This window comes from Elephas maximus, chromosome 21, assembly GCF_024166365.1.
Source record: "Elephas maximus indicus isolate mEleMax1 chromosome 21, mEleMax1 primary haplotype, whole genome shotgun sequence".
Lineage (NCBI taxonomy): Eukaryota > Metazoa > Chordata > Mammalia > Proboscidea > Elephantidae > Elephas > Elephas maximus.
In genome coordinates, this window is record NC_064839.1 from 11714285 (window position 1) to 11729686 (window position 15402).

The 15402-nt window shown below is 38.4% G+C and overlaps 1 protein-coding gene across 2 annotated transcripts in view; it reads left to right on the forward strand.

The window, feature by feature from the left end:
* URI1 (URI1 prefoldin like chaperone) overlaps positions 1 to 15402 on the forward strand; it is a 109915-nt gene that overhangs the window by 38693 nt on the left and 55820 nt on the right. For both annotated transcript variants that reach the window (XM_049863573.1, XM_049863572.1), the window contains exons 3-4: positions 7808 to 7886; positions 8804 to 8939. In XM_049863573.1, coding sequence (XP_049719530.1) covers positions 7808 to 7886; positions 8804 to 8939 — 215 coding nt within the window. The remainder of the gene's footprint in view (positions 1 to 7807; positions 7887 to 8803; positions 8940 to 15402) is intronic.

The following is a 15402-nucleotide window of genomic DNA, read 5'->3' on the forward strand; positions in this document are numbered from 1 at the left end:
GAAGGCATACCAAAGGAGAATCACAGGTGGAGATTTGTTGATTTCCTTTTTTTGACATTTGTGTTTCCTCTCAATGGGGCGTGTTGTGTGCATGCATATGTATGTGTGTGTATTTCTATTTACATTTTGAGGAATTCCTTGCCCCATAAACGAAATGAACGACTTCACCATACAGTGTACTCAGGGTTTTCCCAACTTGCCTTCATATGCCTTTTTTTTATTTCGCAAAATTGCTTTTATTATGTGTAAACTGTAAAGTATTGACCTGCACATCTATAAAATTCATCTTTTTTTTTCCTTTTGGTAAAGGTGGTGACTTCATACTTTAGCTTTAGGCAGATTTGGAAACCGTTTTTTCAGAGTCTCTGTTTCACTGATCACAGAGCTTTCAGTCACTGTTTTGTGTAGGGCCTTCTGTTAGGAATTAAAAAAATTTTTTTTTTGTGAGTAGAGTAGGAAGCAACTTCCGAACTTGCTGGAGATTTTACATGCTTTTATTGTTGGAATTATTTATGAAAATCTCCTTAGGGGCAAGGGTAGGAGGGAGGAGTCATATATACAGATGCCCCCTCTGTTTTTCTTCAGGTCCCTGCGTAGTTTTTATGGTGTGGTGTTTTAGTACATGGGATAGGGGTTAAGTAAGTTTTGGAATTTTTGTGTGTGGTATTTCAAAGCAAATTAATATGCAAAAAAAAAAAAAAAAAGTCGAAGTTGACTGTTTTAAGAATAATTAAAAAAAAAAAACTTTGAACTAGGTTTTAGATTTTTTATTCCTAATAAAAAATGTGCACATGCTTCTTTAGACAAAAGTTGAAATAAGAAAATAAAGAGAAATTTACCTATAATTTCAAAGAAAAACTAATTCCTCTTTTTAAAATGTTTTGCCTTATTCAGTTTGCTAATTCTGTATGTGTATTTATGCCCCCAAGATTATACCGTAAAAGCTTTTTTCTTTTCAAGCACTGAATGATTATAATTAAAATTTGTTACTTCCTGGAGTCCCCTAGCTTTTTTCATGTTTTTGGAAGCAACTAAAGTAGTTTAATGCTTCATGCATTTCTGAAAATTAAAGGCAAACATGTATGTTATTGGGAAATTTTTTTTCCTCAAAAACTTTAAGCTATTATAAAAGTCCCTGGTTACCTCTCGTCATTTAGAGCATGGCCTTTGATGGTGGCGTCCCACTCTGCGTGGACTTGGTTCGTGGCGTCACAGGGTCAGCTGAAGTCCAGCGAGCGTGAGCTTGAGGCGAGGGACTTGCTTGTGATACACCTCGTAATTTTTTTATCTTTGTCTCAAATGTATTTAAGGTTGAGTAATTCATAGTGAACTCACGGGCAAACGGGTAAGGGTTTTCCTGTTTAATTTGTTTTTAAGTCAAGTGAGTTAAAGATAATTTTTTTTTGAGAATTTTACAAATTTGGTGAGTTGAAAACCAGGACTGCTGGTTTTCATGGTTGTAATACTTCTTGGCAGAAACTTTAACCTGGCGGAGCCTTTGAACGGGCTTCTATTGAAACTAGATGCAAAACAGGGGCCTTTTTTTTTTTATTGGTTTCTCCTCGGGATCAGTGACCTAAAAGGGTTGTGAATCACTGCTGTAATTAGAAAAATAAAACAACACGTAAAAAGTATAGCAACAAAGCATAGGACATATAGATTGAAATGGCAAAACCTGTGCATTACGGTTAGATTTAAGTAGGAACTGGCACAAACAGTCAAAGCTTAGGTCATTTATAAGCTCAGCGTAACTTTTCTAAAAGAGGCCTCCCTTCAGATTTATAACAGAAATATATATCAGTTGTAGAAAAATTGGAAAATGAAAGAAGAAAATGAAAACCACCCGTGAAGTTAACTGATGCAGGCACTTTGAGATTTTTTTTTTTTTTATACTTAGAATAATGTGTTACTTTTTATGTAATTTTAAAACTTTTAACCTTGAATTCACAGCTTATTTTATTCTTGATGGAGAGATTGTGAATAAATGAGGAAAGAGGCACTTAGCCTAACTCGCAAGTCCCACAGTCATGGTCATTGGTAGACAGAACACTCACAAGTCCCACAGTCATGGTCGTTGGTAGAGAGAACGCTCACAAGTCCCACAGTCATGGTCGTTGGTAGAGAGAACGCTCACAAGTCCCACAGTCATGTTCATTGGTAGAGAGGACACTCACAAGTCCCACAGTCATGGTCGTTGGTAGAGAGAACGCTCACAAGTCCCACAGTCATGGCCGTTGGTAGAGAGAACGCTCACAAGTCCCACAGTCATGGCCGTTGGTAGAGAGAACGCTCACAAGTCCCACAGTCATGGCCGTTGGTAGAGAGAACGCTCACAAGTCCCACAGTCATGGCCGTTGGTAGAGAGAACGCTCACAAGTCCCACAGTCATGGTCGTTGGTAGGGAGAACGCTCACAAGTCCCACAGTCATGGCCGTTGGTAGAGAGAACGCTCCCAAGTCCCACAGTCATGGTCGTTGGTAGAGAGAACGCTCACAAGTCCCACAGTCATGGTCGTTGGTAGAGAGAACGCTCACAAGTCCCACAGTCATGGCTGTTGGTAGAGAGAACGCTCACAAGTCCCACAGTCATGGTCGTTGGTAGAGAGAACGCTCACAAGTCCCACAGTCATGGTCGTTGGTAGAGAGAACGCTCACAAGTCCCACAGTCATGGTCGTTGGTAGAGAGAACGCTCACAAGTCCCACAGTCATGGCCGTTGGTAGAGAGAACGCTCCCAAGTCCCACAGTCATGGCCGTTGGTAGAGAGAACGCTCCCAAGTCCCACAGTCATGGCCGTTGGTAGAGAGAACGCTCACAAGTCCCACAGTCATGGCCGTTGGTAGAGAGAACGCTCCCAAGTCCCACAGTCATGGCCGTTGGTAGAGAGAACGCTCCCAAGTCCCACAGTCATGGTCGTTGGTAGAGAGAACGCTCACAAGTCCCACAGTCATGGTCGTTGGTAGAGAGAACGCTCACAAGTCCCACAGTCATGGCTGTTGGTAGAGAGAACGCTCACAAGTCCCACAGTCATGGTCGTTGGTAGAGAGAACGCTCACAAGTCCCACAGTCATGGTCGTTGGTAGAGAGAACGCTCACAAGTCCCACAGTCATGGCCGTTGGTAGAGAGAACGCTCCCAAGTCCCACAGTCATGGCCGTTGGTAGAGAGAACGCTCACAAGTCCCACAGTCATGGCCGTTGGTAGAGAGAACGCTCCCAAGTCCCACAGTCATGGCCGTTGGTAGAGAGAACGCTCACAAGTCCCACAGTCATGGCCGTTGGTAGAGAGAACGCTCACAAGTCCCACAGTCATGGCCGTTGGTAGAGAGAACGCTCCCAAGTCCCACAGTCATGGCCGTTGGTAGAGAGAACGCTCCCAAGTCCCACAGTCATGGCCGTTGGTAGAGAGAACGCTCCCAAGTCCCACAGTCATGGCCGTTGGTAGAGAGAACGCTCACAAGTCCCACAGTCATGGTCTTTGGTAGAGAGAACACTCAGGAAGTTGCAGGGCTTCAGCTTTGCCGTGTGTATCCATTGCACTTGGTTGTCTGCTTGTTGAAAAGTGAAATGGAAGAAACCTAGTGGAATGTTAGTTAGCTCTGTCTCTCTTTAGGCACCTTTGTTTCACAGACCTCTGAAATATTACAAGTTTTTGTATTTAGGCTAGTCTTTAATAACCTTCTGATGGACTCATAAAAAACAAAAGAGCATAGATTATTTCATCATCTTCTTCTGCTGATATGTTCCCTAGGTGTAATAGAGTTGTTCAAAAGGAATACACCACTACATTGTTTGAATTTTGGGGTAGGTTTCAGTTTTCCTTATAGTATTTTGCCACAACCATTGAAAAAAGAACGGATGCTGTTGCTTTAATACAGATACGTTTTAATTCTTAATCAGGAGTATTCCCTTCTCCACAAAATTACAGAAAGAGAAGCAGTGTGGAACCAAAAAAATCTACTGCCGTCAAGTTGATTCCAACTCATAGCGACCCTATAGGACAGAGTAGAACCGCCCCATAGAGTTTCCAAGGAGCGCCTGGCGGATTTGAACTGCTGACCTCTTGGATAGCAGCTGTAGCGCTTAACCACTACGCCACCAGGGTTTCCAAGCAGTGTAGAGATCCTTTTAAATATCTCAGAGAATACTTAAAAAAGAAAAAAAATCATTATCATTCCTCGCTTAAGTAATGAGAAGACCTCTCTTCACCTCTGTATAATCTACACTTGAATTTAGTGATCTTCTATTTCGTTAACACCCAAAGAAGCAAAACACCTAGTCAGGCATCACCCATTAAGCCAGTGGGTCTTGGAAAAGCACTGCAGTGGGGGTGGGGTTGGGAGGTGGGAGGCCGCGCCCTGTTGGAGCGAGGATCCCAGCAAGGCAGGGCACCAGGCTTGGTTGCAGAGGGGCCTTTCAGGAAATGGTGGATTGAAGCAAAGGTTTCTCTTGGACGCTGTTAGGAAGTTCCAGAGTGAGTATCAAGGACTTAAAAAATCGCTTCTAAGAAGGTCATATATTTACTTGTATAGATTCCAAATTGACCCCAGATTAACCCAGATATAAACATGAATGAAAACCCTTTTCCTTTTTTTTCCCTACTTTTCAGCATCTCGTGGCACTTACTGCTTTTTTGTTAAGGATGTTAGCTGTTTGAATGTAGTTAGCCTAAAGAGAAAGAGAATGATAGGAGACTTTAAAAAAAAAAAAAAGGTTTAATGTCAACATTTTCTGCCTACTATAACTTCCTACTTTAAAGTGAAATTAGCAAAATCTTAGACTTTCAATCAGTGATTTAGGCTTTTTTTTTTTCTTATTTAAAGTCAGAGATCTTAGTCTCTGTAATCAAATGCTTAAAACAAAGGATCGAGAGCTTGTTTTCTTTTTCTTTACCAAGATTTTAATCTTTGTCAGTTGCTCTTAAGAAGACTAAAAATGTGTAGTCCCTCTCATACTCTGCCCCACTCCTCTTTTAGTATTTCTTATAAACATCTTCACACACACAAAAAAGTTGGAAAAATTGTATTGGCAAACTTTTCTCAGATATCTATCTATGCCTCCATAAGTTCACGTGTGTGTATTTTTGATTCATTTCAAGGTGAACCGCAGACCCCAATACACTTCACCCCGCAGATACTCAGTACCTACATCACTTAACTAACTCTCTCTAGGACTTCTTACACCTCACGCTGTCTGTCCTGACCTTTATCCTTTAAGGTTAAGGCTAGTTTATAGTTGTGCCATTTTTTTTTTCCTGCTGCTTTTTAAAACAAAAGGTGCGTTTTCATAAGTATAAAGGATGTAAAAAATTCTGAAATCAAATTTCTTATATCAGTGCTTTAATTCTGGTTTTCTGTAAGGAATGTTGCATGAGAATATCTTATGCAAATGAAATCTTATTTTTTGGCAACAATTTTAAAGAATTGAAGGCTGAACCTAATCTATAAGGCTTAAATATGAAAACTTTTTTTTTTTTTTGGTGAAGCCATCAAGCAGGCTTGAGAGGTTATGCTAACTAAATCTGTTTTTTTTTTTCTATTTGAAAAAAAAATTATTTCAAGCAACTACCGCTATATGACTACAGTGTCCAAAAAAAAAAAAAAAAAAAAAATTGTGTATTCCTAAGTAAGAAAACAGAATAAACTGTTCAAGTTTTGGTACAAATAAAGTTACCTTCTGTAGTATTTAAATTAGAGTAACTTTTGTGTTTTCTGCTGCCTAGGCTTTGTGATCTTTAATGGGATTATTTGAACCCTAAATGTAAGACGGACTATTTAGAGATGTCACTGTGACTGAGTGACCCTCCCTGGACATGTCCACTAGTGTGACCTTTAGAGAGAGAGCTCCTCAAGCTGTCGTTTCTTCCAAAGACCCTGCTGGACTCCCACCTGCCTCCCTTCAAAAAGGATTTCTGCGCAGGCAGCGTTTTAAATTATCTCCCTTTTACTGTTTGTATTTTTAGAAAATAATTTAAAATTTAGAACTTCAGTTTCAGACTGCTTCAAGCTCAGACTCCTCTCCAGTGAGTCTATATTTTTGTTCTGATGTTAAGCTTGAAAGTGAATGTACTTGATTTTGAATACTGACATTGAACTTTGGTATTGCCTCTGTTTGAACGAACTGGTTCTTTCAATGTACAAGAGAGAGGGTTTGCTAGGAAGTTTCTTTTCCAGGTATAGTTACCAGACTAAGACATACTGAGAGTCAACTTTAATACTAGCTTTGTAACAACCAGGTAATGTTTGGACATCTAACCTGATGTACGATCCTTGATCATTTGCAAAATTACTTATCTAGAACATACCAGTAAATTGCCGATATTCCAAAGTAGACTTTATAATTGAGTGTTTACTGTATGCAGGCATTACATCAGGTTGCACCTTTCTTTATAGACTTAATCAAAAACCAGAAGAATGGTTTTTGTCTTAAATAGAATAAAGACGTTTTATGTTATTTATGAAAGAATTTTGGGAGTTTTCAAAAAAAAATTTTTTTTTTTTACTTTGAACACTAGTATATTACAGAGTTTGCTTAAAAGAATACAGGTCAAAAGAATGAGGTTAAATTCATAGCTTATCTCACCTTGATGTAAATCTGGTTTCTCTTCAGCGTTTGGTATTTCCATCTTTCTAGTTTCTGTCCTGTAAGAGGAAAATGCTGATAACTGACATTTACCAACAGGAATATTTTTAGGATGGACCACATCATATATATGTGAAGTTCCTTGAGATTCTTAAGACCGATAATTTTTATTAATTATGCAACTAAGGAGTAAACAGAAACCAACTCCATGATGTTTATAGAACAGTCATTTTTATTATCTGGAGAGCGATTATGTCGCAATTTACCCTAATTTCAATTTGATGTAATCTACATGTTCTTTTAAATTACTTGCTGAGTTGGTGAGTCTTCATTTTTGTTATTTTTTAAAATGGACAACTTTTGCTTACAAAAATTCTAGTGCTCGGGTTTTGCCTGCAGCCTACCTTCCTCTCAGGGAACCCTTAGGGTGCCTAGTCTCCAGAGAAGGCTTAAAAACAGGTATCTCAGCATAGGCTGGTGTCTGGTGTCACTCGAAGGAAGGGCTACCCATTTCCATCAGGTGTAGGAACTGTGTAAGGTTCATAGCAGGGAAACGTATGACTGTCTCTGCCCCTACAGAATTACATCTTTTGGTTGTTCGATATTACTAGGTAGTACTGTTGCGATAAAACATGAAACAGACTCCATTGAAATCCTTTCTGTATTAAAAAAAAAATTACCGCTGCTAATTTCTTCTTGTCCCTGGTTGATTTTCTCTCACCTTAATCACATTAGTGTGCATAATTGAAGGGTTGAAACGCATTTCTCAGCCTGTTTTTTGATGAGGACCAAAGCTTCTGATCAAATTTCATGTTTCTGGGTTCTGCTCCACAGCCAGTGTTTATTCACTCAGAAGCCTTATCAAACCTCTTCTTACTTCATTTTGAGTCCCTATTTCCATCTAAAGCACAGGGCCCTCCTTCACTGTATCCCTTGATTTCTAAATTTTATTTAGTCCACAGGAACTTCTACCATAAGAAACATGAATTCTCAAGATTTGAGTGGTCTGCTTCTAAAAACCAAAATTCCTGAGAGCCTAAATTCATCAATACGTATGTGGTAGAGTAATGCCATTGCCAAACTTCATAAAAACAGCATTTTGAAATTAAAAATATTTGAGTCTTTAAATTGCTGAAACTGGCTTTTTTCATGAGTTTATCTTATAGTTCATAGTCTACTGGAAGAATCATTAATTTGTTTATTTAGTGTTTGATGTTTTTTGTCAACAGGACGAAGGTAGATAATGACTATAATGCCCTCCAGGAAAGACTCAGTACATTGCCTGATAAGTTGTCGTATAATATCATGGTAGGTCTGGTGTGTTCCTTTCAAAGTAATATACTTCACCTGTCAGCAAGGAAAGTTACTTGGTGTTACTTTTTGTAAATAAGCTAATTGTAGTAATAGTTGGTATTTACTTATTTTCCTTTATTCAGGTTTATATTATCACTTTATGGTGACGTAAATGACAAATGTTAGCACAAAATGTGATATATTTGGTATGCAACTCTGTTATGTAGAAAGCTATAATTACGACAGAAATACAGCACTTAGTCGTTTCCTGTTAGCCAGAGCCAGAATAGGCCGTGATGTTTTGTAATTCACAGAATTAAACGCTGGGACATTGATTTTTATGTAAAAAGGTGCTGCTAGTTTTTGTCTTAATGATCTTCATGTCGACATAGTGATCTGTTGGCGTGTCCTGGATTGGAATCTTTGATGGCATGAATGTTCTTTCCCATGAAGACTTTGTTCCTATTCTTGATATACTAGCCTGCTATTTTGCATGTATAGCTACTCTAAGTAGACTCATTAAAGGTATTTATTTGTTAACTCTTGCTATGTAAAAATGATTATCTTCTTGGAAATAGTACTTAGTTTTCTTTATTAAACATATTCTCTATTAACTTAGTATTTCCCTACCCGTTGCTTTCATTTAGGTTTGGGAATAAGTGAAAAGTATAAACATTCAGAGACTACACTACTCTCTAGAAGCTCTATGTAAATACAGTGATGATTTCTTTTTCTGACATTGATTTCTTCATTTAAAATAATTTTCTGTAGGTTTTCTTAGTGAAATTTCAATGTGTCAAATTTCTGTGGAGTTGACATTTTATTTTTCCAGCATATAGATAAAAAAAGACCACAATACCTTAGGGCTTCTAATGCTATTTCAGAAAATGTACTTTTTAGTGTTTTTAATTTTTTTTTTTTTTAAACAATAGGTACCGTTTGGCCCCTTTGCCTTCATGCCAGGAAAACTTGTCCATACTAACGAAGTCACCGTTTTACTTGGGGACAACTGGTTTGCAAAGTGCTCAGCAAAGCAGGCTATAGGCTTAGTCGAGCACAGGAAAGAACGTATGTACCAACTGTAATGGATATTTCTTTGCTCTGTGTATAAGTGGTTCACAAACTGCAAGCCAACGGGCTGTTCCGTTACCAAAAGTACCTTTTATGATTTGATTAGTCCTGGCTATCTGTGATTCAGTTGAATTGGTAGGTAGTTTGAGCAGAATCAAAATTTGGGCATGTGAGTTGGAGAATAGAATGTGGGTTGGATATATTACCTACACTGGCATGTTTTCAGAAGTTACAAAGTGAACAAGTCATCGCACATGGTTTTGTAGGTTGGGAAGACCAAGAGTTGGGGTCATTTTGTACTTTATAAGCTGTTTGTTTTAATTGCTTTTATAGACTTTGGTGTTTAATATTAGTACTTAGAAGTAATTTATTTTATGCTTAGTGAACTCAGAAGTACTTATTTGCCAAAGTAGAAACAAATTTTAAACATGGTTTGGGTGAAATCGTGTTTTCATTTTATAGAAGAGACCAGGTGTGGAAAGTGGTCCTACCTAAAACGGTGCCCTTATTTGCTAAGTGATTTCAGGCCCCTGCCTAATTTTGTTACGGTAGTTCTTTACTTCTGTTTACCCGCAATATTATCTGTTGGTGTATAACATACATACATACCCCCCCCTACAGACACACACAGACACAAACAGACACACACAGACACACACAGACACACACACACACACTTTTCGGTTGGATGGGTTGGCATAGGTTCGGGGTTAGCTGCATTAACTTAAATTAGGTTGATTTAATTTCTCATCTATGTACTTACTTCTGTAATAAAAATAGAGTATTTAAATTGATAGTCCCTTACCCCTACCTGCTTTTTTAACTGTCTAGTTAAATGTGTCTTTGAAAATACATTTTGTGAGAATTCTCCTGTATAAATGAGGTCATACTAGTTAGGAAACAGCTGAGCTTTCTAAAGCTGAAATTATTTCACTTATACATGAGTGGGTACTAGTTAGAGAATCATTTAGTCAGAGAAATTCTGAGAACTATATTTGGAGACTCCAGTTGCAAATCAACTCCTGTAAGTTTATAATTGATACATATTTTGATCTTTTGTGACATTAATCAGAATCTTATTGTTAGGCCTGTATATAATTTTTGGCAATGATAATGCTTTTGGCTTTTCTTCATTAAAATAAGCCGTGCATGTCGAGAAAGAGAATGGGCATAATTCTTTCTTAAAGGCCTCTCCTAATGGAAAGACTTTCTTGGCCTACTGGGGTGGCTTTGGTGATATAAAACCAGTTCGTAGCCGGTTGAAGTGTATTCATTTTGATTTTCATGTGGATATTTCAGTGAAGAAATTTTTATGATCAATTACGATAACATAATATACTAATAGGGGAATACTTTTAACAGACTAGAATAGAGCTATAGAGCAGAGGAATATTTTTGGTAAAGCCACTTTCCAATAGTTAAACATGGGTTCAAAATGACCAAATATGATGACTTTCGGGATCAATATTTGTCTAATTTTCAAAATTCGTGTTTATACGCTTGAGAACTTCTTGTGGCAAATGAATTCTAAAAAGTTGTATTATTCATGCTATTTTATGATAATTTATAATAAAATGGTTTGGGCATGTTATTGTGCTTCGTATTTATTAAGAAAAGGCACTCTATTTTTCTTAAGGTGGAAGAAGTGTAATGCGGAAAACGTATGGTCACCTCACTGTTGACAGGGGCAGTTGGGGAAGGGAGAGGTTGGTCATTATGTGTTTAAAAAAGTAGTAAAAATGAGGGAAGAAATGGATTTAACCCCTCGCCGAAAGGGGAAGGGGCAGTTCAGAGGAGGTGGCTGTGGAAGCAGAGGAAGATGATTTCCAGAGAGGAAGAAGGCAAGCTCATTGCCTCCAACCTTTGTGTTTATATCTTGTGTTTTTGCCATTTAGCAAATATAACCAGCATTTTAAACTTAAAAGTTTTAAAATTATCATAGAGTAAAATTGACTTTTTTTTAATACATAGAGTTTTTTGAGTTATAACACACATATGGCTTTCTTTAGTTAGCAGCACAAACAGGATACCACGGAGTTCTACCCACCAAAACTCTACCAAGCCCCCCTGATGCTGCCCCTTTGTAGTCACACCCTGCGTCTGCCCCTGAGGACTGACTACCACTGAGCTCTTCTCCATTGCTATAACGTTGCCTTTTCCAGAGTGTCTTGTAGATGGAATCATATAGTATGTCATCTTTTGAGACTGACTTCTTTCATTCAGCATAATGCCTTTGAGATTCATACAAGTTGTTCTATGTATCAGAATTCACTCCTTTTTATTATTGCTCAGTGGTGTCCCCATTGTAAGGATGTACCAGTTTTCTGTTCATCTGTCGAAGGACGTTTGGGTTGTTGCCATTTTTTGGCAATTATGAATAGAACTGCTATAAACCTTCGTTTACAGGTCTTTCTGTGAACATAAGTTTTCATTGCTATTGGTAGATAACTGCGAGCATGGTTGTTAGGTCATCTGGTAAGTGTAAATTCAATTTTTTAAGCAGTTGTCAAGCTGTTTTCTCAGGTGATTTTACTAACGTTCTCACTATCGGTGTATGAGAGAAAGTTCCAGTAACTGCGTCCTCTCATCACTTAGTGTCATTAGTTTTAAAAGTTTTAGTCATTTGAATAGGTATATAAAAAACCAAACCTTTTGCCATCGAGTCAATTCCAGCTCATAGCAACCATGAGAACAGAGTAGAACTGCGCCGTAGGGTTTCCAAGGCTGTAATCTTGATGGAATCTTTTTCCCGTGGAGTGGCTAGTGGGTTTGAACTGCTGACCTTTCGGTTAGCAGTTGAGTGCTCAACCACTGTGCCACCAGAGCTCCTTGAATAGGCATATAGTATTTTTAGTTTGCATTTCCCTAATGGCTAATGATGTTGAGTATTATTTCATGTCTTTATTTGCTATCTGTATATCTTCTTTGATCGGTTCAGTCTTTTGCCCATTTTAAAAAATATTAGGTTGTATGTTTTGTTACTGTTGAGTTTTGAGAGTTCTTTATATATTCTGGATGCAAGTCCTTTGTCAAATATATGATTTGCAAATATTTTCTTCCACTCTGTATCCTGTCTTTTCATCCATTTAAAGTGTCATTCCAGAGCAAAAGTTACTAATTTGGTGTCATAGCTAAGAACTCTTTGCCTGACCTCAGTTTGTGAATATTTTCTCTTAAAAGCTGTATAGTTTAAAGCCTAACACTTAGACCTGTGATCCATTTTAAGTTAATTTTTACATAAAGTGTGAGGTTTAGGTTCATTTTTTGTGGCATATTATGTCCAGTTGTTCCAACACTGTTCGTTAAGACCCCGCCATTACCCCATTGCCATCGAGTTGATTCCAACTCACAGCGACCCTGTAGGACAGAGTAGAACTGGCCCATAGGATTTCCAAGGAGTGGCTGGTGGATTTGAACTGCTGACCTTTTGGTTAGCTGTCGAACGCTTAACCACTGTGCCATCAGGGCTCCATTTGTTGAAAAGGCTATCCTTTCTCCGTTGAATTACCTTTCCACCTTTGTCCAAAATGAATTGGCAATCAAACCTACATTAAGTTACCACTTCACTGCCACTAAGATAGCTATTAAAAGAAAAAAAAAAAACAAGTGTTGACGAGAATGTGGAGAAATTGGAATACTTATACATTGCTGATGGGAATGTAAAATGGTTCAGCTGCGTTGGAAAACAGTTTGGCAGTTTCTCAAAAAGTTAAACATTGTGTTATCATATGACCTAACAATTCCATGTTTTATATCCAAGAAAAATGGAAACATGAGAGAAACAATCCAAGTATCTGTCAAATAATGAGTAGTTAAATAAAATGTCGAATATCCATCATCAGTAAAAAGAAATGTGCCTTGAAAACATGCTAAGTGAAAGAAGCCAGTCACAAAAGACAGCTTATTGTATGATTCCGTGTATATGAAATGCTCAGAACAGACAAATTTATAAGACAGTAAACAGAGTAATGGTTGCTTAAGGGGCTAGGAAATTGTGGGGGAGAGTGGTGAGTACTACTATGGGTGTGGGTTTTTTTTTTCCGAAAGGGGCAAAAAATGTTGTAAAATATAGATGGTGGTGATAGTTTCACAACCCTATGAATATACTAAAAACCATTGAATTGGGCACTTTAAATGGGTCAGTTTTATGGTATGTGAATTGTATCTCAATAAAACTGTTAAAAATGAATTGGCCATATTTGTGTGGTTCTATTTCAGGACTGTTCTTTTGTTCTCTGTGTCTGTCCCTTTACTGATACCACAGTGTCTTAATTACTGTAGCTTTATAGTGTTTCTTAAAATAGTGTGAGTCCCCCAGTTTGTTCTTCCTTTTCAAAAATGTTTTGGCTATTCTAGTTCCTTTGTCTTTCCATGTATGTTTTAGAACAACTTATATCTACAAAAAATTCTGCTGGGGTTTCCGTTGGAATTGCTTTAAATCTATACCTCAATTTGTAGGAGAATTGACATCTTAACTATATTGTGTCTTCTGATCCATGAGCACAGAATGTCTCTCTTTTTAGGCCTTTGATTTTTTCATCAGTGTTTTGTAGTTTTTAAGCACACAGATCATGTACATGTTTTGTTAGGTTTATATGTATTTCATATGTGGAATATCGATTGTAAATGGATTTCAAAATTTTGGTTTCTAAATGTTTTAGTACATAGAAGTATGCTTTTTGGGGGGAGGGGTATTGACCTTGTACCCTGCAACCTTGCTGAACTCACTTGTTAAAAAAGTTCAAGAAGCTTTTGTGATAGATTCCACGGGATTTTCTACATAGACAATTGAGTCTCTTGTGCATAGGGACAGTTTTATTATTCCTTTCCAGTGTGTATGCCTTTTGTATATTTTTCTTATCTTACTGCATTGGCTAGGAATTACAGTCCAGTGTTGAGTAGGAGTGGTGAGTGTGGGTGTCCTTGCCTTGTTCACTGATATTCCAGGGGAAAACATTTGGTCTCTCACTATTAAGTGTGATGTTCACTGTAAGTTTTTTGTCAGTGACCTCTGTCAGATTAAGGAATTTACTTCTATTCCTAATTGGTTCAGTGGTTCCCTCCCGCCAACCCCCGGTCATGAATAGATGCTGAATATTTTAAAAAGCCTTTTCTGCATCTGTTGATATGATCTGCCAATTATCTGTCAGTGTGTTGTACTGTGGTAGTTGTGTGTTGCTATGATGCTGGAAGCTATACCACTGGTATTTCAAGTACCAGCAGGGTCACCCATATTGGACAGGTTTCAGCAGAGCTTCTAGACTAAGACAGACTAGGACAGAAGGCCTAGCAGTCTCTTTAGAAAATTAGCCAATGAAAACACTTTGAATCACAATAGACTGTTGTCTGATATGTAGTGCTGGTGGATTTGCCTTCTAGGTTGGAAGGCACTGGACCATAGCCATACCATACCATATGGGCTCAAACATGACAGTCATAAAAATGATGTAGTACCAGGCGGTGTTTCATTTTTTTGTACGTGGGTACACCATGGGTCGGAGCTGACCTGACGGCAACTAAGAACAGTAATAATATTGATGTAATCATGTAGTTTTTTCATCAGTCTGTTAATATGGTGGGTTACATGGATTGATTTTTGAATATTGAATGAAACAGCCTTTCATTCCCAGGATGAACCTCACTTGGTCATAGTATATTACTATATATTGCTGGATTTGATTTGATAGTAGTTTGTTGAAGATTTTTGCATCTGTGTTCATGAGGGATTTTTTTTTTATATAATTTTTATTGTGCTTTAAGTGAAAGTTTACAAATCAAGTCAGCCTCTCACACAAAAACCCATATACACCTTGCTACACACTCCCAATTACTCTCCCCCTAATGAGACAGCCCGCTCTCTCCCTCCACTCTCTCTTTTCGTGTCCATTTCACCAGCTCCTAACCCCCTCCACCCTCTCATCTCCCCTCCAGGCAGGAGATGCCAACATAGTCTCAAGGGTCGACCTGATCCAAGAAGCTCACTCGTCACCAGCATCCCTCTCCAACCCATTGTCCAGTCCAATCCATGTCTGAAGAGTTGGCTTCAAGAATGTTTCCTGTCCTGGGCCAACAGAAGGTCTGGGAGCCGTGACCACTGGGGTCCTTCTAGTCTCAGTCAGACCATTATTCTGGTCTTATGAGAATTTGGGGTCTGCATCCCACTGCTCTCCCGCTCCCTCAGGGGTTCTGTGTTGTGTTCCCTGTCAGGGCAGTCATCGGTTGTAGCCAGGCACCATCTAGTTCTTCTGGTCTCAGGATGATGTAGTCTCTGGTTCATGTGGCCCTTTCTGTCTCTTGGGCTCATAATCGCCTTGTGTCCTTGGTAGTGTACATTCTCCTTTGATCCAGGTGGGTTGAGACCAATTGATGCATCTTAGATGGCTGCTTGCTAGCATTTAAGATCCCAGACGCCACTCTTTAAAGTGGGATACAGAATGTTTTCTTAATAGATTTTATTATG